This window comes from Magnolia sinica, chromosome 4 (assembly GCF_029962835.1).
Source record: "Magnolia sinica isolate HGM2019 chromosome 4, MsV1, whole genome shotgun sequence".
In the NCBI taxonomy this organism is placed as follows: domain Eukaryota; kingdom Viridiplantae; phylum Streptophyta; class Magnoliopsida; order Magnoliales; family Magnoliaceae; genus Magnolia; species Magnolia sinica.
In genome coordinates this window covers 12,546,544-12,571,130 of record NC_080576.1, presented here as the reverse complement: position 1 = coordinate 12,571,130, position 24,587 = coordinate 12,546,544, and the positions used below count along the sequence as shown (strand labels likewise).

Genomic DNA, 24,587 nt, shown 5'->3' with positions numbered 1-24,587 from the left:
AGGTCAAGCTTATATTTGTGTTTTCCCTTCATCCATGTTTATATAATATTATGAATATGTTGGATGACAAATAAACATCACCATGGGGCTTAGAACGTTTCAACTGTGGAAATCATTATCCCCACCATATATAGTGGTATGATCCACTTGATCTTTGGATATGCTTTAATTTTGGGCTCATCCCCTTAAATTAGATGAAAAAAATAGATGGATGGCATGGATAGACAACATACATTCAAGGTGGCCCCAATTGAGTTTATTCGGTTCGGTGAGAGCACAATTCAATTTCGCATGTATCTTATTCATTATGTCAATTCATTTTTCCAACTCATTTCAAAGCACAAATCCAATATTGAAGCATATAAAAAACTTAAGTGGACCACACTACTGGAATTAGTAGGAATAATGAAATCCATTTTTGAGACCTTCCCATAGTTTTCAGTGATGCTTAGTTGTCACCACCTGTGTATAAGGTTACAAAGATGTTTAATTGTCATTCAATCCATTCATGAGGTTACATAGACATGGAAAACACAAATATCAACTGACCCAAAACTTCTTTCACCCTGTGAGAGTTTTCAAACAGAAGGCATTCAATTCATATTGTTTTATGTGGTGTGGCCCACTTAGCTCTGGATATGCTTCAATTGTGGGTTTTATGCTCTAAATGAGCTGGAAAACGTATGGACAGCATGGATAAATAAAAGACATGTCACGGTGGGACCAATAGGATTTACTCAAGTACGTATGCAATCGGCGTCGTTTCCTGATTGAAATGACGGACAGTGCAAAGCAAATGACGAATATACTACCATTTTGAAGTATATGGAATTATCTTTTCTTCTTCATTTTGCAGGACGCTTGAAACCCCAGAGAGAGAGAGAGAGATGGAGCTCAGACCTGGACTATCAGCTCTGATCACAGGCGGAGCCTCTGGAATCGGTAAATCCACAGCATTTGATCTGTATCACTTGCAATAGATTCACGTTTCTTCATGTGTCTGATTTTTCAAGGATCCGATTGTTCGGAATGTTGGATTTCATTATTTATATTGTTCGCAATCCATATGGTTCTTTACTTTGCGTGGAAATCCGCGGGAGAGCTTGAAGAAGCTATGTTATGCGATTTGTGATAGTAATGATGGAAAGGGGAAAAGGACAGTAGTCCGCTGGACTATCAGTTTACGTGGGTCCCATTGGTTGGCATAATTAGGCCACACACGTGTAATTGCGTCAGTCGAATGCAATTTTGGTCGGTTATTGTGGAGTTTTTCTCTGAACTGGGTGGTTTGGATCGATTCGCTTCTCATCTAGCATTTGTTTGTGTTTTGGTCGGATTGGGGTATACCGTATTTATGAATTTGAAACGGTTGGATTCACTAAGGGCTTGTTTGGATGCCTGTAAGTTCTTTTAAGCTGTAAGTGACTTACCCGTAAGTCACTTACAGGTGAAAGTTACTAACGGGTAACCTGTTTGGATGTAAGCTGTAAGTCACTTACAGGTAAGTTAGTTTTTCTGTTTGGGTATCTTGTAAGTTACTTACAGGTAAAAAATTGCATATTCACATCGAGCAGAACTTGGATTAGGGAATTGTTTCAAAATGTTATGATCATATAAAAATGCATGGGATCAAATATGTAATTTTATTAAGACCATCAAGATGAATATTTAAGCTAATTTTTAGGCCAAACTAATTATCAGGTGGGCCATAAAAGTGGGAGTCATGAAATTCAGTTGTTGTCGACTGCTATGGGAGTCATGAAATTCACTGAAATTTGCTTAGTTTAGATCTCACATGACTTGAGTTCAAGAAACGGATCAGAAGTCTGGGCACGAAAAGAATTGTAAAGAACACATGTTTTATGTGCAGTTCGGCAAACAAAGATGGATTGGATTCAAAAGCTTTGTATCGAGTTTCTGAACTTTTGAATCTATGCCTTTAATTGAACAAACTGATGGCAAACCGAAACCATTAAAAGGCGAGAACCTCTTTGGAACATGGGATTAGGTGAGATGGAATTGCATTTGGTCCCATGCAAATCCCATTCGGTGTTTGGAAACAACGGGAATGATTGGATTAATCTAGGGATCATATCATCCAGTCCCAATAGTAGTTACTGCTGCGGGATTTCTAGTGGATTTCGAAATCCATTACATCTGTGGGCCCCACTTTGATGCATGCGTTTTATCCATGCCGTCCCTCTATATGCGCCCTTTACATGTGACATTCGAGTTGCATACGCGTACATGTGATTAACTTCAGTTGTGAAATCTGGTCCATTGATTGCAATTCTATGGTCTGCCAAACGCATGTTTCACTTAATATCTGTTTTTTCCAAATGAAGAAAAACGGGGGATTGGACGGTCAAAATACCATGGTATTTCCAGACATGCAATCATTGTGCAATAGTGCAACAATTGTGTTAATTTCACCTAATGCAATTCCATACCATTTAATCCTGTGTACCAAACAGGCCCTTAAATCCATTTATGTTTATTTTGAGGCTTTAGACTTGAAAGATTTAAACATGGAGAGGTTGTGAGCTCTTGTTTTGATGAGAACCGATGAAGGACAAAGTCAATGACTATCTCATGGATGGTCAATATCGAAGGAAATTGGGCAAGGAAGTTTGATACAGGGTCTAGCATGCAAGCTTCCAACTGCCATAACTTTGCAACTGGTTATCCTTTTGTGCATGTAATGTCTTTGGACAGCTATAGACAAGCTCTAGTCATGGCCAAACATTTATGCCAAAGTAGGTCATTTTAGGAGTAAAATCTAAGTCAAAATTTATTATCTCAAGTAAGTCACAGTTTTTGCTATTTTTAGTTGTTTTAGGGTTTAGTGTCTCGAAAATCTGAAACGCCTACACCATGGAGAAGGCGTCATGATTAGCACCCACGGCCCTTGGATCAGCGGCGAGCGTCCAACACGTTGTGGGCATAAGTGGACAACACACTCTGTCCACTCTTTTCTACACGTCTCAGGGGAAACCCTAGACCTCCTGCATGCTTTTATTGAGAATGCAAGAGGGCCCAGGGCCCATTACATAAAGGAAGGACCAAGTAGGCCAAAGTCCAAATACATCCGAAAAATAAATTTAAATAAATACATAAATTGTTCAGGACTTTTCAATACTCCCCCTCAAGCTGGAGTGTATATATCAATCAAGCCCAACTTGGCACTACTGTATACAATTTGTGGATGAGATAAGGGCTTGGTGAAGATGTCTGCTAAGTAGGTTTAGAATAAACATGTTTTGTGATGATCTCGTTGGAAACGATCCTCTCTAATAAAATGACAGTCCACCTTTATGAGTTTTGTCCGTTAGTTGAAAATCGGATTCCTTACTATGTGAGTCGCTGCTTGATTATCATAGTAAAAAGTCATTAGACCATCATAGAAGAGCTGAAGTTCTTGGAGAAGAGACCAAACCCAAATTAGTTCACAGATGGTGTGGCCCACAACCCTGTATTTAGACTCTACACTAGATTTGGCAACCACTGCCTGTTTCTTACTCTTCCATGTACCAAGTTCATCAATGAAAGTGCAGTAACTAGATGTGGACTTTCTGTCTGTCACCGAACCGACCCAATTTGCATTGGCGTAGGATTTAATTGTGAGATGTCCATTAGACCCATTGTTGTCATTTGCGATCGCATATGCGCATATCCATATGCAGATCGCATTTGCGATCACATATGTTGCATATGCGAAAATATGCGATCACATACAGCATATGCGATCACATATTGGCCATGACACATTGAATTTTTATTTTTTTTGCAAAAAAAAAAAACATTTTGTCTATAAAAAGGTTTCCAAATCTCCTCCATTTGTAATATTCTCACTCCAAAACTCTCTTACTCTATTTTTTTCTTACATTTCTTAATTACAAGTGGTCTTAATCTCCCTCTCTTGTATTTCTTTCTTCCAAGCGATCTTAATCTCTCTCTCTCTCTCTCTCTCTCTCTCTCTCTCACATTCCCTCTCTCTTGGAAGTTGGAAGATCAAGATTCAAGCACTTTTAAGTTTCAAGGAAGATAGCTTGTTGATTTTCTACCAAAATAAATAAATAGCTTGTTGATTTTGTTGTTACTTCTTGTTAACTATATTGTTAAATGTGGATGACTTGATGTTTAATTCACTGTTTAATTGATTTTATCTCTCTCAAATATATTTTAAATATGTAAAATTAGTTATCTATTAACTTAGAAAAGTTCTCCTCAGTTTCTTATATTCTTTTACAATTTTTTGAAAATCCCCCCCCCACACACACACACATAAATTTTTCAAAAAATAAAAAAATTAAAATAATGCGATCGCACATGATCGCATATACGATTTCACAACAATGATTAGACCTATAAATGAGTCCCTAATCTGTGGTGTTTTTTATATACCAAAGAATTCGCAAGATAACGTCTTGGTATTGGAACCTTGACTAATGTATAAATCTGCTCAAAACACCAACTGCAAGCGAAATATCGGGTCGAGTAACTGTTAGGTAAATGAGCTTACCAACGAGCCTCCTGTACTTTCCTGGATTGTCGAGCAAATCACCTATATCTTTTGACAGTTTTCTTTTTAGATCCATTGGGGTGTCACATGGTTTGCACCTCGTTAATCCAATTTCTACCAACATCTCTAGGGTTTATTTCCTTTAAGTTGATCCTAACAAAGGATTGACAACTTCAATTCCTGGGAAATACCTTAAGAGGGCCAAGGTCCTTGGTCTGAAAATGACCCGATGTGATTCTTGGCTTTCAAAACACCTGCCTCATCATTTCCAATAATAATTATATTGTTTACATGGAAGATATACCACAACTCACTTGGAGCTCTACTTCACAAACATCGAGTGGTCCATGTGGTACCGATGGAATCCAAAATCTATCAACACTTGACTGAACTTTTCAAACCGTGCTCTAGGAAATTACTATAGTCTATAAATAGCTTTTCGAAGCTTGCACACTTTACCATTCCTCCCTTGAGCAACAAACCCAGGAGGTTGCTCTATGTATACTTCTTCTATCAAGTCGCTATTGAGCAAGGCATTCTTGACGTCTAGCTAGTACAGGGGCCATGTCCTATTAGTTGTCATAGAAATCAAAACTTGCATCAAATTTAGTTTGGTGATTGGAGAAAATGTTTCTTCATAATCCAATCAAGCAGTTTGTGTGTAGCCTTAGTCTTGAGTAATTCGCAGATGGAAATCTATGCCGGAATCTTACTAAGCTACTCTAAGATGTCGTACTCAAACGTTTAATTGAGCCATTTGGTTGATATTTAATAGTGTAAACCCACGAACAACCAATTGTTTGCTTTCTAGGGGGCAGAGAGACAAGGGTCCATGTGCCTGTGCGGTGCATAACCTCAATTTCCTCTTCCATGGCTCTCCGCCACCCAGGATGAGCTAGTGCATCATGGTGCAAAGTAGGGACCACCTCTTGAGACAGAGCTAAGGCATGGGCATATCACATACGGCTGAGACAACGGTCGAATATGAAGTTAGATATAGGATGTAGAGTGCAAGAGTGGGTACCTTTACGAAGAGTGATAAGATGATCAATGTCTTGAGGCAAAGACCTCATTTGAAGGCGGGGGTGGAGAATGTGAATCTGACAGTCTTGGACCATCACCTTGGACCGTTGGAGTAGTGTCAGTAGTACAAGGCACATAGATGATAGAATCCAATGGACGAGGTCTTGTACTAGAGGGAGTAAACAACCACTCCCCCTCACGAGACATAGGAAAGTATAGAGTTTATTTGAAAAAGGTTACATCAACACTAGTGTGTAAGCTGTTTGTTACAGGATTGAAGCACTTGTAACCTTTCTTTGTTCTAGAATAGCTAGAAAAACACACTTGGTTGCATGAGTATCTAGCTTATTTGACGAGGGACCATGTTTATGGACAAAGGCAATGTAACCAAATACTCGACCCTGTAAAGGAAATGGTGACTCATTTGGAAATAACACAGAAAAATGGGTTTTGCTATGAAGAATGGTAGACGGCTGCTGGTTAATGAGATGACATGTGGTAAGGACAACACGGCTTCAAAAACGTTTTGGAATGTTCATGTGAGTCAACAGAGACCTCGCCACCTCGAGGAAGTGATGATTATTCCTTTTAGCAACCTCATTTTATTGGGGTGTGTAGGCACATGACGTTTGATGTGTAATACTTGGCGATGTAAAATACTCGCAAAGGTGTTTGACAAATACTCTAAAGCATTATTCGATTGAAAACATTGAATTTTAGTTTTGAATTGTGTTTTAACCTCATCGTGAAAAGATCTAAAGATAGCAAACACTTCATACCTATCATGCATAATAAATACCCAAGTCATGTGTGAGAAATCATCAATAAACATAACGAAGTACTGGAATTTATTTAAAATTGACACCCGGATGGGTCCCCAGGCATTAGAATGTACCAATGAAATAGGGGCATGACTATGATTAATTGGTCTAGACAAGTAAATCTATTGTGCTTTGCTAACTGACAAGCCTCACCATTTATTGAGTCCACATTGGATAGGAAAGGAATAAGTTTCTTGGGGGAGTCTAGAAACGGGTGTCCAAACTGTGCATGCCAACGCAACAGAGGGATACTCTCACGTTCACGAACATTGAGTGCTGCTATTTTTATCATGCGCCAAAATTCGGGTACAGAGTGTGCACCCTCAGACCTGAGTTTCCGGTTTGTAACTCGTACACAAAGTGTACTAACTTTATCTGTTGATTAGTTTAATCAGAGGGGAGAATTACATTCATTCTAAGTTCCACCCAATTTCATCAAATTCCAATCATGCATATATAACACTTAGCACCAATAAACTAGGCATATATAAATCTTCACGATCATTCAAATAACATAAATCTCAACCATCATTCATTTGTTATATTATTTTAATATAAATATATTTATATATATATAAATCTCAACCATCATTCATTTGTTATATTATTTTAATATAAATATATTTATTCCAGACTCACAATGTCTCAATCAAATAAATCTAAACAATTTCTTAAAACCCCACAATCGATGCCAATATGCATTGTGCACCAATCAAACTATCCTACCAAATAAATCAAATATTCAAGAATGGTCTAATGCTGCCAATTCATCTTCAGACAAGTATGGCTACATTTCACGTGGGTCGTGTTCAAGTGCAGTGGCTCCTTGCGGTTCCCGCGCCACATCATTTGCTAACGGCTCATCTATATGATTTTTCTACCAATAAAAAGATAAGTTGGACATGCTTAGTGAAATAACCTGGCATGATTCATAATCATAACAATTAAAATAGTATAAAGCATTGAATGTAAAAATGTATACACATGATGTATGAATGCGCCAGATGAGGGGAATCATCTATCTGCTTAGGTTGGAGATCGTCAACTCGCATCCACCCGTTGGGTAGGCTTCCACCTTTCGGTAGATATGGGCATGGTCCGCATCTACTAAGCTCGACATTTCTTCTAGGGAGGGCCCCTAGGATTGACCATGTATTATGTAATTGCAGTGAATAATATATAAATTTATCATTTTCATAAATGTTCATATACACTTGTTTAAATCAAAATGTAAATATGTGATTTCAAATCATATTTTTAGAATTTAAATATAAGAATATAAATTAACATGTGATAGAGTTTCATACATATCATCATTAGTCAAACCACACATATAAGTAAATCAACACATCAAGCAATCCCATTTTAATTCCTATAAACATGAGACACGTTGGGTTACTCACATGATTCTTGTAGTGTAGAATTCACAAGGTAATCAGGTTGGTTTGAATTCAGAAATCCTATCAATTATATCCACCTTTGATTAACATCCTAGGTAGCCAAACCCTAAATTACCAAATAATTGAAATTTTCATTTATAATATGTTCATTAAATTCAATTATCAAAATTTAGAATATATATATATATATATTATTTTTTTAATTTAAAGATTCTGAAATTGAATGGCAAATGATTGATCGGGGTGGCTCACCGATGATTGGATTATCCAAATTCTTGAGGTCTTGACATATTTTGCCTCTACATATTGGATGAATGGCGTGGATCTAACCATAAATATACCGATGACACATCTCGACCTTCGATGCCAAGTGATACAAACACTTGCGCAGAAATATGACTTTTCCTTATTAAACACTTCCAGATCTGACCAGTGTGGCCTATCCGATGGTTAGATCGATCTGGAAGTTGGGGCCTTTGTATATTTTGACTTTAGGGATCGTATGATCCGTACATATCTAATTTGATTCGAACAGATGCACACAAGTCGATCTCTGTGACATGGAATCTTGGCTTTCCATTGTCTTTACATCATATCTACCCACAGATTAATGTAATGAACGTGTGACTGATCTACACCGTTCATTGCATAGATTAAGTCAAATTATACTAAATGCACAAAAAATAAAAATAAAAATAAAAATGAAAGAAGGACAATAAACTTACTGAATCTAAACTCTCCAAAATCCCCCCCCTCCCCCCCTCTCAGTTGTACGTAGGGTGCCTTTTTGTTAATATCCGAGTTGGAGTAGAACTCCTCTTGCAATACCTTTCACAAAAGGAAAGACTCATTTGAGAGGTTGGGAGATACGGGGAGAGTTAGAGATATAAAAGGGAGAAAGATTAGGGATAAATATAAGATACGGGATAAGGATTAGGTTTGAATAAGGGATATAAGATATGAGATACAAAGTAGTAGAGATCGATGTGAGAGATCATCACAAAGTTACTTGAATTAGGAGTTTGACTGGCATGCAGAGATGAGTGTGCACCGGTCTTCCTTAGAAGGTCCCAACATTTGTCCATCGTATGATTTGTTTTCTTGCAGTAGACACAAAAGTGCTACTGTCCACTAGTGTTGCCATGTCCATGTTCTCCAGTACAGCCCCCATGACCTCTAGTATGGCCACCACGAGCATTGCTGCTCCCACCATGAGAATTCAAGGTGGTGTTCTCATTGAATGGGGACAACATGGATGAGGAGGGAGGTGACACCCTCAACACACAGGCAAAGACATCAGAAAGTGCAGGTACATGTTCGCTCCCAAGAAGCTGAACTTTGATAGGGTCCAGATATGGGTAACTACGGCGAGGAAAAGGGTGACTCCAATTTCTTCACACTGACATTGTCGCTGGGCAATATCAGTTGTGAATGGATGATGTAGTTTCTACACATCAAATAATCCTTGAAAGGTAGTGCAGACTGTGCAGTGATCATGAAGGTTGTCTCCTTGCCTCATAGTTTGGAAATCTTTGAAAATTTCATACAGCCGTTGAATATTTTTCTTATTGGAGTAGAGTTGTTGCAGGGCATCTGAAACCTCCTTAGAAGTCTCACCATACATCACATTGTGATAAACATTTTCTTCCATAGTATGGAAGAGCCAACTCATGACCTGGCAGTCTTCTTTCCATTAGAAGTTGGTGTTAGTCTCCTTTGAGGGTCCAACATCTGTAAGGTATTTCAACTTTCTCTTAGAATTGAGAACTATGTGCATTGAACAGGCCCATGGCAAATAGTTATTAACGCCTTCAGGTTTTAATTGAGGCAATTTGTTGTTTGTCTGCCCTACTATCAGATTTGGAGTCTATGTAATTCAATCTCTCCCCCCCCCCCCCCAAAGAAGAGAAAAACGCCAGCAATATAGGACAACAACACAAAACAACCGGGATTTCACACAGCTAAACACTCTTCAACATGCTGATCAAAGATGGATTGTTCAAAGCACTTGCTGATCTTAGCACACCTGAAGGCAAGTTCCAGCAAAGAAAGCGAATGGAAATTCACAAACATTTCAAAGTGCCCAACATCCAGCAGATCTTGCAGATTCAAATGAAAGAACTGGTCCAACACTGATCAATCCATGCTGATCATAAATAGTTGTCAATGTCTGATCAAACAGAAGTGGAGCAGCAGTAGGTTTTAAAATGATAACATGCCATCGTTAACGTATATTATCATCTCATGATAATGGCCCAAGTGGCCAGCGGATCCAACTGATCTAATGAGAAAAGAAAGAAATGGCACGCTGATCACAACATCAACAAGACTACGGTAGAACCCAACTAGTTCTAATGGCAAAGGAACGAAGGGATAAAGGGAATTTCCTTACCAAATAAAACCATATGAAGAGGAGAAAATCCAGCACTTTCACTGTCCAGCAGATCTGATGAAGCAGCTATCTTGGATTGAATCATTTCTCAGATACCATGTGAAATGTCTACATCATGCGTCTACACCATGGAGAAGCACGATCATCAACCACAGGACCTTGGATCAGCGACCAAAGTCCAACATGCTGAAAGAGAGACAGCAGGATTTTTTTATGGAAATCGTAGACGTTCAGCATGCTTTTGTTAAACAAGAGGGCCCAAGGCCCATTACATAGAGAAGGGCCCAAGTGGGCCAAAGTCCAAATACATCCAAAAAATAAAATAAAATAAAGACATAAATTGTTCAACACTTTTCAACAGAAAGCATTGACATCTTTGCTTTTTATTCTTCTAGGAGACTTTGCGTAAGATTAGATGCCTTTACTATTTTAGTAAGTTTATTATTTTTGAGAAGTTTACTATTTTGGGAAATTTACAAACCTAGGGTTTATACAAGTCATGTTATGAGTATTTTAAATAGACTTTATTCATATTTCTCAACAATATTCTCTTTTAGAGATTTTTCAACCTTGTAGATTCAAGGTTCCTTGTGGATTTGAGGTTTATCATAGAGGAAGAAGACGATGATCTCTATCTCCCCCTTGTGTCCAATCACCCGCTATGCAAGAACTAAATCCAAACAGCATAAGCTAGGTAGAGGGTGTGGTTCTTGAATGATTTGATCACTGAATACAACCAACTTATAAGTTTTCACAATACCTTGTTTTAACGGATATGTAGGGGTATATTAGCTTCTTGGAAGAGAACTGGTCACTTACATGAGAGAGAGAGAGATGATCACCTACTGGTTGTGTGATACCATCTTGACCACCAACATGCAACTTTTGTTGGACATCCATACCATGAAATTGGTAGGCCCACCACATTATATGAGCCAAGTGTTTGGAATCAATGGACAACCCATGGTCTGATTCAACCTACTAGTGTGGTACACTTAGTGAGTGGATTAACGATTTTCATGGTGGGGCTTATCATCGTTGTGTTACTGATGTCATACACAAGTTGCAGTTGGTGGGAAAGATTTTATGTGCCACAAGTGTTGGTACCATTGCCTGTAGGTGATTAGTTCTTGTCTTGGGAATTGTGGGTGGCAGGGCAGGAACCTTTTCTGTTGTGATTGGGGGGGGGGGGGGGGTGGTGAAAAGGCAGACAAATAGAAGCCGACCCACTTTGGTTTACATTTTTGTGCACTTCTCCAAACATGTAAAAGAATAAATTCCATTTTACTCGTGAGTTACATTGAAATGGGCTGTAAGCTACACCACACTTTTGAGAATTTTTACACTAAGGTTCTTTAGATGTTGTAGCATGGTCAGGTTTATAGTTCTGCAGTCAGTGCATATTGAATTAGTTACTGCTGTTGCAAAAAGCAATTTGTTATGTTATCACCGAGCTTGTTTCCATAACAGATAACTAAACAGTCTAATTAACGTTGATTAGTTGTCATTTCTTGGGCCATAGTTTTGAAGTCTCCCTAAGATTTTGATGGAATTGGAAGTTCATGGTTTTATGTTTTATGGTTGTTGATGTGCAGGTAGAGCTCTTAGTTTGGCTCTTGCAAGGAAAGGAATTTTTGTGACTGTTGTTGATTTCTCTGAAGAAAGGGGGAAAGAAGTTGCTTCCCTCAATGAAAAGGAAAATGCAAAGTTTCATTCAGATTTAAAATTTCCCTCTGCTCTGTTTATTAGATGTGATGTAACTAATACAAGTAAGTTCACTTCTATTCTAATGTAAAGAACTTCATTTACTTAGTATTTGCCTTCTGTATTAGATTGGTTGTTAGGATACTTGATGCCAGATGCTGGGATCCAACCCATGGCTCAGTGGGAGATGGCATGCATTTCAACACCGAGGTCATGGGTTTGAGTGCCGATGCAGGGGGTGTGTGTGTATAAAAAAAGAAAAATAAATAAAAGATGCCAGAAGCTGCTATTTATTTATGCAAATGGCCTGGTTCTGTTCTGAAGAATCTGAAAAAAAAAATAAAATCCACTACCAAAATTTTATGTGAAATCAAAGATCTGTCCATGAGAGCGTTACATTTTCCTATTGTAAAATATGCTGGACGCAAGTAATAAAAACACTGGGAGTTTCGGTCAGGACAGCAACATGTTTCTTGAATTAGTTATAGAAAAAGTACCCTGAATTGCATTTTAATGTCCAGAAATTCAGCACGTCTTTGGAAAAGATAATCAGAAGAATATGGTGGGAAGATACCAATAATACACTTTAACTAAGCAAATAGGTGCCTAAGGAATATAGGCACCTTATTGGCAAGGAATAGGAAAGTAGGAAGTTATATAGGCATCTGTATGCCTGAAAATGGCACTTTCTCAATGCCATGAAAAGAGCTGAATTTCCAACCAGGCAGGGAGCACCAAAGCAAGTTGACCTCTTTTGTGCTGTTGCTTGGGATCTCTCACTGTTAAGGCATGAATTTAATATTATGCTGCAAACTTCTGAAGAAAGTTGGGACAAGATGGTTTTTGATGAAGAGAAGACAGATTAGATGGTGACTGACTCACAAATGCTTCCTTGTAATGGGATGTAGAATTCACTCTCAATGTGTTGAGCTGACCTCTGAACTGCTCCCTTTTCACATGGATACACAGTAGCAACATCTGTAGTCTGCTCATCCTTGAATTGTATCACCAGCTCTCAGTTTTCAGCCTAGTTTTTGCTGTGCTCCTTTAAGTTGCAATACCGTCTCTTCTTTGCAGTAGACTGACAAATAGTAATTTTATGTCATAAAAAAATTGGGTCCTAGGTTCTGTTCTGTCTCAAGTTATCCTTGTTATCCTCTCTTCTATGCATTGTTAGTGTGGTATAGCTGTCATTCAATGATAAACCATAACATATGAATAACTATATTTGTGAAGAGGGCACGTGCATGTGTCAGCTGGTATATTTCACTGTAATATCATTGGGGCATATTTTCTTTGCTACTTTTATGTGTTTCTCCCTCCCTTATCATGATGTTTTATTCTGCTTTCACAAATGCCAATATGTCATGCTCGGTGCCATTCCAATGTTTGCCATTGATCGTACTTTTGCACACTTGTATTGAGCAGGGGATGTGGCTGCTGCTTTTGAGAAGCACGTTCAGACATATGGAGGATTAGATATCTGTATCAATAGTGCTGGTATTGCTAGCTCTGTAGTATTTTATAATGACAAAACTGATGGCGAAGGTTCATGGAGACGGGCTGTTCGTGTGAACCTCATTGCGGTTATTGACTGCACTCGCCTTGCGGTAAGTATTTATAGTACTCGGTTTTACTAGTTGATTATCACTATATTCAATTTGCAAGAAATCATGTCCATACATCTTGTAGTTGCCAACTGGCAAGTCAAATTGGTTTTTTTTCTCTGGCCGAACTGGCAGCAGTGAATGATTTCCTTGGCACTGGCAGCAGAATAAAAAGACTGAAAAACTATGATGTCAATCAGAGATTCCACCAAGGCTGATCTTTATAAGAGATTTATATTGAGGTCTGTGAGTGCTAATTTGTAGAGATGTTGGTGGAAAAAAATAGCAGTTCAAGAAGTGTGGGCTGTTTGAATAGTGGCAAATCTCGTTCTTGGTAATTTCTCAGTTCGGAAAATTTCTGGGTTTTCTCAGGATATTATTGGGAAAATTTCTCTGAAAACAAACTATTTAAAATTTATTTATTATTGATTAATATATATTTTTAAAATATATATGTATGAATATAATGAAATTTGTGAAAATTTAAATAACTTTTGTATTAATATCATTAAAATCTAGTGATAAAATCGTAGAAGATTGAAAACTGCTAGGATTTGAAAAGTAGCATGACATTAACACTATAATATCTGTTGGTGTACACAGTTTAGTATACACCTGTGGTGTACACAGACTTGTGTACTTATGTGGAACACTACATAAGATTTAGATTAATTTTCCTAATACGTTTTTATCTATTAGTCTTCTATTGTAATTCAACTTCTATTCCTCTTGTAATCATCTCCATTAATACAGCATTAAGGATAGGGGAAAGTTAACTCTCCTCTCATGTTCTCCTCTCATGTTCTTGTTCATCATCTTCCTCTTATTTATCAATATCATTTAGTTTATTTATTATGAAAATATTGCAGTATTTTTATAATCTCTGCAATATTTGTCACAATGGTCTTTTGGGGAGAAGCCCCTTTGTTATACATATGGAGGTGGCGGCTCTTGTTGCTGAAGGTGTAGTAGTTGATCTAGAAAAAGTGGAACCTCATATTTAACCATGTCAAGTTTAGAGGAGGCATATTCTTCCTCATTTGGAAGTGCAAGAGCAAGGGCAAGTTGGAGTAATGTGATTTGTTATCATACTACCAAGCAGTGATTTAAATATCGTTATCGATGCATGTATCAAACTGTTGGGATATTGAAACTATTGGTAATGTATCACATGGGAAATGGCATGTATTGTTATTTGAGGGAAACATTGGGAAAATGATGGGTTTTTTCAATAGAACTTTAGGATATGTTGAAAGAGACATGACTACACACTTAGAACTTGGAATATCACAAACAAGTTTGCACAACAAGTTTGTGTTGGGCTAGAGCTGGCCCTACAAGGAAAAGAATGAAATGATCAAAGGCTTGAAACAGTCCAATCTAAAAAGTTTTAGAGGTATGAGTCCCATAGTCTAAATGGTTTCGATCATTAAAACATGACCTTGGATCTAATACTACTTTCAAACTATACATGTATGTCGAGTGGGAACCACTCAAAAGTGCCTTTAAATTGTCCAGTGTTTTGTACAATAATGGTCCACTTGATGATTGGACTTGTTCATTCATCATTAGCTCGAGCCTAGCCTGAATTGGACATCAGGCCTAGATTTCAAGCCTGGGCCCGACCATGAGCCAAGTTTAGAGGCCCTAGCCCTGGCCTTATAGGGCTGGTTCACCTGGCCCATCACCATCCTTATTTGTGGTGAATGAATGCATTGATTATAGAGTCAATAAGTGCATCGATTGTAAAGTTAAGAGCATGAAGGTCAGGAGCCCCGCCTCCTCTTGTCAGGCACCAGGCTCGAGGGCGATGGGACTACTTTCTGAAAGATTGTTTCATTTTGGCCGGCAGGAGGGCCCCTGATTTATCAATAGAGGGAGCCAAAATGGGCTTTACTTCCCTTCACAATATTAAGAAAGAAATGAGGGTCAAAAGTTTAGACCACTCGGAAGTTTATGCAAGTTGACACAACAATTCTCCTTGTTTGTCTTCTTTACGATCTGGGTTTGAGCTGTATCTCTTGCTCCCTTGAAAGAAAGGGCTTTGGAAGTGAGTGGAGAGGTTTAATAAAGGAATGTATCCCAAAGGCACCTTTTTCTATAATAAATGTCTATCCCATTGGTTATTTCAAGAGCTTGAGAGGTCTTTATCAAACTCATTGATTGTAGTCAACCTATGTGCGAGACTATTAGATAGCTCTTGACTGCAATCAACCTATGTAATAGTCTATTACATTGGGCCTGTGGAGTTTTGTGCTCTCATTGTTGATCCCAAGCCCGGATAAAGGAGGGTTACATTAAGTTGGCAGCTGGTGTCAAACTTATTCCATTACTTCAATCATGAATCCAAATAATATGACATTCCAAACTCATGCCAGAGTGTTCCCTGTAAGTGATGCGCTGCATTGGAACCCAAGTATAGCGAGAAATGGGCAAGGCTTAGCTAGGGCATCCGCAGAAGGGGCGTGCTGCAACAACGCCCGGTTGCTGAGAGAAGTAGGCAAGGGTTCCCACACCACATTGGACGCGCACAGTTAAAGAAGTTAATATAGAAGAATAGGATTCATCTTGCCTCTTGGAATATAGGAACATTGATAGATCATAGGATGGAGTTAGTAGATATGATGAAACGTAGAGGAGTTAACATAGCTTTCATTTAGGAGACCAAGTGGAAGGGGGCCAATTGAAGGTTTGGCCCTCGATAGAGTGGAATGGCAGAACACGATTCATGTAGTTGACCCCAATTAATTGGGATAAGTCTTAGACGACGACGATGATGAGAGGTCTTCATCAAGGAGACACTTTATCTCCCTCTCTGTTTCTCATGGCCAAAATCTTGAGATTGCTACTAGGTCATGCATCAGATCTTAAGCTTATGAAGGGCTCGAGATGGGAAAGTTCCTCTGATCTCATTTTATTTTATTTTTGAAAGATGAAAGGTGATTTCATTGAACGAAAAGAACTGGAACACAGAAAAACAAAAGAAACAGAAAACGGAAAAAACAGAAAAGGCAAAAATAGAAAAAACTGAGGATGAAAGATCCGCTGAGATAGCAGATCAGAATAGCTCAGCTCATGCCCCTAAAAACCGCAGATCAGCGTTCTTCAGCGCGTCAACCTGCGTGGCCCACTCTATCAGGGCCTTCTTCGCCTTGGAGGACACATACTGAGCGGTATGGGCAGCATCCCTGAAGCATCTGTTGTTACGTTCTTCCCAAACAAACCACCAGATGGCAAGCACCGCCATCCTCCAGATCTTTGTTCTCTCTTTGCCCATATGCACACCATGCCACGCTTGCAGGAGAGAATCCACCCTCTGAGGAAAACATAAGCTGATATTGAAACAGCGTAAGAAATTGGCCCAAATGTGGAAAATAAAGGAACAATGCACCAGTAAGTGCTCCACTGATTCCTCCTGACGCATACAGCACGAGCAAATGTTAGGAAGGATCATCCCTTTTTTCTGCAAATTGTCAATGGTCAGGATCTTCCTTTTCCCCGCCAGCCAACCAAAAGCCACAATTCTATGAGGGGCAGCATATTCCCAAAAAGAAGCCTCCCCTCTGGGTTGATTTTGAAATCTGATAGAAGAGATGAGTCTGTACAAAGAGGATACCGAGAAACAGCCCATCTTACAATGCTTCGTCGGGGGTTGATTTGGAAGGAAAGAAAACAGAGATGCACTCCAGTAACTCGGCGAATTCCAAGACTTCCCAATCTTGCAAATTACGACTGCAAACGATGCTCCACACAATGTTGCTGCCAGCTATCTCATAGCAGTCTGCCACGGGAACCGATTTGGCTGGAGCGAGGGCGAAAATCTGCGGGAATCTGTCTTTAAGAAGGCTATCCTCCACCTAGTTATCTTCCCAAAACCGAATATTCGCCCCATCTCCAAGCTTGAAACTAATACTGCTGAGCACCTCCCTTTTAGTTTTTAGAATATCCTTCCAGATAGCAGACGCCCTAGAAGTGGAGGACTCTTTAGTCCACCAGCCCCCGCTCACTTTCCCATATTTGCGCTTAATAACATCGTTCCAAAAACTGCCATTTTCCGCCCCCAATCTCCAGATCCATTTGCCTAGCAAGGCTTGATTCATAGTCTTGAGATCCCTTAATCCAGCCCCTCCATCTGCTGTACGCCTACACACATCCTTCTATTTCATCAAATGAAAATTTTTTCCTGATGTCATTACCGTGCCAGAAGAAGTCGCGTCTGCACTTTTCGAGCGATGCCAACACTGTGCTGGGACATTTGAGGAGCGGCATAAAATAAATAGGAAGATTATAGATGGAAAAGACGACCGCCTAGAGATAAGTATCGACTCTTCCATCTCGCAAGAAAGCTATGATGAAAGGGGAAAAGAAGGGCTCAAGATGGAAAAGTTACTATTTCAATTTATAATTTGTGGATGACACTCATTTTATACGATGCTTCACTCGATCAAGGGAAGAATATGAAAGGCATTCTTCATGACTTTGAATTCGTCTTGGGTCTAAAGTTGAATGTTTATAAAAGTGCACATGGATTGCTACAAATCCTGACGAGATTGATTTGTTGGTGGGTTGGATAGGTTGTTAGTGAGCATAACTTCCTTTCATATATCTTGGGCTTCTATTGGGGGAAATCCTAGGCCTCCTTTTGGGATCCAACCATTGAGAGAATGGAAAAGTAGCTTGTAGCTTGAAAGAAAATTACCTTTGTTTTAGTGGTAGAATTACCCTCATAAGTCCACTGTGGCTAATCTTCTTATTTATTTTCTTTCCCTATTCACAATGCTGATTGTGGTGGCTATTAAGATTGTCTGTCTCAAAATGAGCCTCCTATTGTTTAGGCGGAGGGATCAAACACAGTTTAATAAACTGGGGGTGTGTTCAAAAACCAAAGAAGAGGGAATCAGAGTGGCCAGATTGTGAAAAGAAATTGGGCCCTTCTTAGCAAATGGTGGTGCAACTTCAGAGAGGAGCCAAATGCCTTATGGAGGGAGAAATACAGTGTTTCAAAGGGGGGATGATTCCTCAGGTTAGCATGTAGAGGTTGGCTCGTAGCTTCGTAAAGCTATCAATAAATTGGAGGCAGCTCTTGAGATGACTGGTAGGGATATTTCTGACATGGTGAGTTACTTAGAAGGAGAATTCACTTCCAGTTGGATTGGGTGACAAAGTGCACTTCTGGGGAGATCTATGGGTTGGCAAGGTAAACCAGTTTGTTCCATCTCTTTACTCCATATCCATGCAAAAAGGGGTCTGGATCAAAGGGGAAAAGAAGGGCTATTGAGAGTTACTTAGAAGGAGAATTCACTTCCAGTTGGATTGGGTGACAAAGTGCACTTCTGGGGAGATCTATGGGTTGGCAAGGTAAACCAGTTTGTTCCATCTCTTTACTCCATATCCATGCAAAAAGGGGTCTGGATCAAGATTTTTTTAATGAATATTTCGAGGTCCTATTTTATGGATTAAAAAAAAAAAGAATTTGAACTGATGAGGAAATAAAGAGACTCAAAGAAATTATGAGCATGCTTAAGGAGGTTTCTATCAATATGAACAAGGACTGCAGGATTTGGCAGGGCACTTTGCATAGCGAGTACTCATCAAATAAAATTTCGGCGTTCTTTTCTGACACCTGACATCGTTAGCCATGCAAAAAGGTGTGTCCAAGAGTGTAAGTTTCTGCTTTGATGGTTACAGCTAGTAAAAATCATAACTTCGGACAACTTATGAAAAGGAACCATGCCTTCAAAGTATGTTCTTTCTTTGTTGGGAGGAAGTGGAAACTATTTTCTGTATGTGTGTGTGTGTGTGTGTGTGTGTGTGTGTATATTCCATTGTAAGATGGCATAAGGAAGTGTGGAACAACTTCTTTGATTTCTTTGGACTAAGTTGGGTTCAATTTCTTCGTTGGGGGAGTTAATAAAGGGTTGCTCGAGCATCACAAGCCCCTCACAGTCAGGATGTCATTATTTGGACTATGATTCCTTCTGCCATGATGTGAGTTTGTGGAAAACAGAAATGCAAATAAGATTGTCACCAAGTACCTAGAATCATTGAATATGGGTACTGGAGGTACTTGACTCAATTTTAATGGGTTGATTCTTCATTTTAGATCCATCTAAAAGTCGGTTTGACTCACGTACTGGGTACCCATTAATGCTAATAATAATGTTATATTATTATATATTGAATTATTAATGTAACTAAGTCGGAGTTACTTGTGGTATTGTGGACAGTTTTGAGCGAGAGGAATAATCGTTGTTTTGAGAATAAGTGGTCTTTTGAGTGGAGGGTTCTTTTTAAGGTTTCTAATTTAATCAGGGAGTGGGCTCCCTGACGCAGATAAATTTATTAAAGCTTTCATAATTAAGTTTTTTAATTTTTTAATTAAAATATTAAAAAAAAACCACAATAGCATAAATTGGTGAGTTGTGTGGCCAACCTGAGTTGTGGGTCTAGCTGATTTTTGGCTTCAAGGCCTAAGCATCATGGAACATATCCTTATGGACGTAGTGGATTTCACCATGTGTAAAACACCCAAGTTCTATGGGCTCACCATGTTTTAAATGTAAATATTTTCTATCTGGTGAGAAATATTATTTGAACTGTGCATACAAAATATCAGCCCGATAAGAAAGCTTGGATGGGCCACACCAAAGGGAACAATGTAAAATTGCTCCCTAAACCTCTTAAGTTCACACCTTGTGGCCCGCATGATATTTGGATCAGGCTGATCTCTGTCTTTTCCCTTCATCCTGGTGAGTTACACCAGTTTAATGGGTTTGATCGAAGATACACACCATGGTGGTCCCACACACAAACCTATGTTTGGCATCCCATCTCCTTTGTACCCTATGATGTGGCCCACCTGAGTCATGGATCTTGGTGATTTTTTCCCAGGTTCTACAATCAACATAGAACCTGATAGACCTAGTGATTTTATATCCAACATGGTGGACCCACCTGCTTGGTTGTTTTACACTCTGTGTAAACAGATGGTGTAGAGGATTTTGGTCCACTGTATTGGTGATTTTTAGGGATCAGAATTTGTTTAACGCAGCACTAAAACACCGCAGCTTTTTGGGCAAACATGTTGTATATGTGAAATCCATTCTGTCCATCAGGTGACTACCCGTTTGTTCACTGCAAATACAGAAGATCAGCCCAATAAAAAACTTAGATGGGCCACATGGCCCACATCAATAGGAAAAATTGTAAAATTGTGCATAAACCCTGTAAGTTCAATCCTTGTGGCCTGAGTGAGTTTTGGATCAGGCTGAGTTTGTATATTCCTTTCATCCTGGTGAGTTACACCTGATGAATAGGTTTGATGAAAAATATACAAAATGGTGGCCATACACAAAAACCTATGGTTGGCATCCCATCTCTGTTGTTCCCTGTGATGTGGCCCACCTGAGTTGTGGATTTGGATTATTCTTGGACCCCAGTACATAGCATCAAGGAACACACCATGACCGGAGTTGATTTTACATATACATAGAACAGGTGTTGCAGTGGATTCTGATTCATTTTTGAAGGAGAAAGGACCAGAATGATCGACAGCACCTGTTTTACGAGCGCGTTTAACACCAAGCTTTGTGGGGCCTACTATGATGACATGTATATGTAAAGTTCACTCTGTCCATCAGGTGAGAACCTTACTTACACTGTACATACAAAAGATCATCCTGATGAAAAACTCAGATGGGCCACACCAATGGGGAGGGGACCATGTAAAATTATGCCTAAAACTTCTAAGTTCATGCAGTGGGGCGTGAACTTACATAGAGGAAGAGGAATGGAGAGATGGAGAAGCCTGAGAGGAATGCTGACATTTAATATTTAAAATTTAAGAGATCCATATTTTAAAATGTTTAAAATTTAAATAATTTGAATATGAAGATAAACTTCCTATTGAATGAGGGAAAGGTGAAGAAAATATTTGGGTAACAAATTATCAAAATGTCCTCTCTCTCTCTCTCTCTCTCTCTCTCTCTCTCTCTCTCTCTATTATTTAAGAAGTAGTAAAGTTGAGAATTGTGGGGCTCACCTAACATGTGTATAATGTCCAAACATGTCCAACATATTCGGCCCACTATGTTGATCAAATGAACCAAAAATCTGGCCAATCAAATCATCAAATGAGTTACATGTGAATTTGGATGTTTTTGAGTGATGTATATTTGTTTTTATGGTGTGACCCACCTTATGATTGGATTCAATATGTTGGACGGGTTGGATGTTATACACATACCAGGTGGGCCTCACAATTCTCAAATTTAATACTTAGTAAAATAATAATAAAAGAGGGCATGTAAATTTACCAATAGCCCTCTTTTAGTAGTGTTGTAGATAATAGATGTTGTGGAGTAAAATGGGAATTGAAAATGCTTTGAAGCTCCCTCTGTTTATAGTAGCATAGATTTTTTCTATCATGTCCATCTTGTTTGAGTAATTTTTTCAAACCCGCGGGCTTGATTGTATTGTAGACCCTTGAAGGATCTCCATCTCTCTCTATCCCATTGAAGCTGCAGAAGTTGCAGTAGACCCTGATCGTTTCCTCTTTGGTCTTGATTGTATCATGTCCATGGGTTTTCCAATATCTGATAATATTTAACCTGTTCCTTCTTACTTGTTGTTAGTCAATATGGTCAGTTCTTCCTTCAGTTTGTGATTTTTATTGTTGTTTTTGGCTCTTGTTTCAAACTGTTCATTGGTTGATGTAAGCCTGTAACTCAACATTCAGCATGTTTTGCAAATCAGTGTTGTTTCTGCCCAAGTAGATTATTGCATGAGTTTCTTGTGCTACTGGACAAAGGGGTTGGAATTTTCAGGCATTGAATTTGTCAATTTATGCCAATGCATTACACTCCATTTTCAAGTAATCAGATAATCTTTAGATATGTATGAGCTTGTTATATTCTTCTAATTGCTTATTTTGGCCCATCGCACTTCTCAAAATTGTTTTGTATAAAGAGTTTCTATCAAGACATGTTTATTCCAAATCAGTTGGTTGTTGCACTTGCTGTTTCCTAGCAAGTCTTCGAACTTTTATATCCTTTCCTGCATTTGAGTGTTCCATTTGAGAATTGTTAAATCATTGATGTAATGTCTTTCAGATTCAAACTATGCAAACTGCAGGAAAGCCTGGTGTAATCATAAACATTGGGTCTGCTTCAGGTCTTTATCCAATGTACGGTGACCCTATATACTCTGCTACCAAAGGTTTGTGATTTCTTTCAGCTCCTTATTGCCAGTTTTCTTTGTCTAAAGTGCTATTCTACGCTTAGTATATTATTTTACTCAAATCCTAAAGCATCCATCATTCATGGATTTCTTCTCGGTTTTTGCTACCTGATATTTCTTTGCTCTGTTTACCGTATTGAGTTTTTGGTAATCATGAGCGTATATTTCACAGGCGGTGTCGTTTTATTTACCAGATCACTTTACCCCTATAGGCGTCAAGGAATTCGCATCAATGTGCTTTGCCCTGAGGTAATACTAGTATTTGTTCGGTTCACATGTGCAAGACTTGGTCTTTGTTCAATTAAAATGTCTCTCTCTTTCTTTTTTTTTTGCAGGCAATTTATTGTTTCACTTTCTCAAGCTGGATTTCATTCATTTCCAATTTATTCCCGTCTTTTGTTCATGAGGGGGCTTTGTTAAGCTGTATTCTGCACATTAAGCCTCCACAGTGGCACATCTTTCATCTATTTTTGCAAGCAATATGATGTTCTGCTTGCATTTCTGTGATTCATGCAACTGAAATTAATTATTTCTTGATTAAAATCTCGCAACATTTGAATGATCACTGCCTTTCAAAAGAAAAAAATTTGAATGATCACTCATCTGAACATATGAGCTACTTGCAGTTTGTCGACACTGAATTGTCAGCGAAAGTAGATCCCAAATTTATCCAATCAAGTGGGGGATTCATACCTATGGAAATGGTTGTGGATGGTACGTAACTATGCTTCTTTGCTTGTTTTTTCTTTTTCTTTTCTTTTTCAACATCTAGCAGGTTGCATCCCTGTGTCTTTGCTTATCCCATTGGTGCATAAATCTGGAGATACATGTGAAGAAATGTCTTATTATCAATACCATGAAAAATCATCAGGGAACTCTGATCACAAGAGGCATGTTGCGATTGAGGTTCCTTGAGTAGGAAGGAGGAGAAAGAGGGAAAGAAAAGGAAGAGGAGAAGATGGAAACGGTGGTAAAAAATGGGTTATTTCTGTTTTCACACTTTTCCCAATAAAATCACTTCACATATATACAATAGTAGAAAAAAGAAGAAGACAAATTCTGTCATGACCCAATATTCAGGAACCGAGTACATCACTCTAGACCCGAGCTCTGAGGTGTGACTTATACACATACGTGTGTGCATAAACAGTCGAATTAGTCACCTTCAAAGTGAAACCACAAGCATTATTATAACAAGGGTGAATTTTGCTAAGTTTTGACAAATAAACGATTAATAACAACCAAAACATAGTAAATTGTTAAATGACTCATCCATCAGGTCTTATTACAAACCACAATGAATATGCCAAAAATAATAATAAAATAAAATAAATGCAAGGCTACTCCAAAGCATTTAATTCATCTTCCGATAGGTATGGCCACCTATCACGGGGTTTATTGATGCGAGCCGCCCACCCCGAGTGTGCCCTGCATCCCACAGGCCACCCCACTCGAGCTCGGTGTGAAAATGCCCCTGCATTAATCACCTCCGGTGAGGAGTCTCGAACACAAGACCTCCCATTTTGATACCACTTCGATTTAGGATAATTAACCACTTGCTCTAAAAGCTCGAACTGATAGAGAGTGGCGAATCAATCCCTTTATGTCATAGCCCAGGCTCTACATCACATAGGTTAGGACCTTGGCCGAACCCTCATCGTGGGCCCCACTTCACATGGGTTCTACTTCACACGAATGGGGCTAGCCTCACATGAGCCACCCCCCTCACATGGGCCGCTCACCCCCAGTGTGCCCCTGCATCCTATAGGCCACCCCACTCAAGCCCGATGTGAAAATGCCCCTGCATTAGTCATCCACATGCTCGGTCGCGTATTCTTGATCTTGCGCTGTCGGTTCTTCCTCGGCTACACTTGTTTGGTT

General features: G+C 39.0%; 1 protein-coding gene across 1 annotated transcript in view; it reads left to right on the top strand.

Moving 5' to 3' along the window:
• The first annotated feature begins 784 nt into the window (after nucleotides 1-784).
• Nucleotides 785-24,587, top strand: part of LOC131242466 (uncharacterized) — a 46,644-nt gene continuing 22,841 nt past the window's right edge. Inside the window, exons 1-6 of the mRNA XM_058241113.1 lie at nucleotides 785-942; nucleotides 11,754-11,927; nucleotides 13,291-13,472; nucleotides 22,580-22,685; nucleotides 22,879-22,955; nucleotides 23,333-23,420. Of these exons, the coding sequence (XP_058097096.1) occupies nucleotides 888-942; nucleotides 11,754-11,927; nucleotides 13,291-13,472; nucleotides 22,580-22,685; nucleotides 22,879-22,955; nucleotides 23,333-23,420 (682 nt within the window). The 5' untranslated portion in view covers nucleotides 785-887. The remainder of the gene's footprint in view (nucleotides 943-11,753; nucleotides 11,928-13,290; nucleotides 13,473-22,579; nucleotides 22,686-22,878; nucleotides 22,956-23,332; nucleotides 23,421-24,587) is intronic.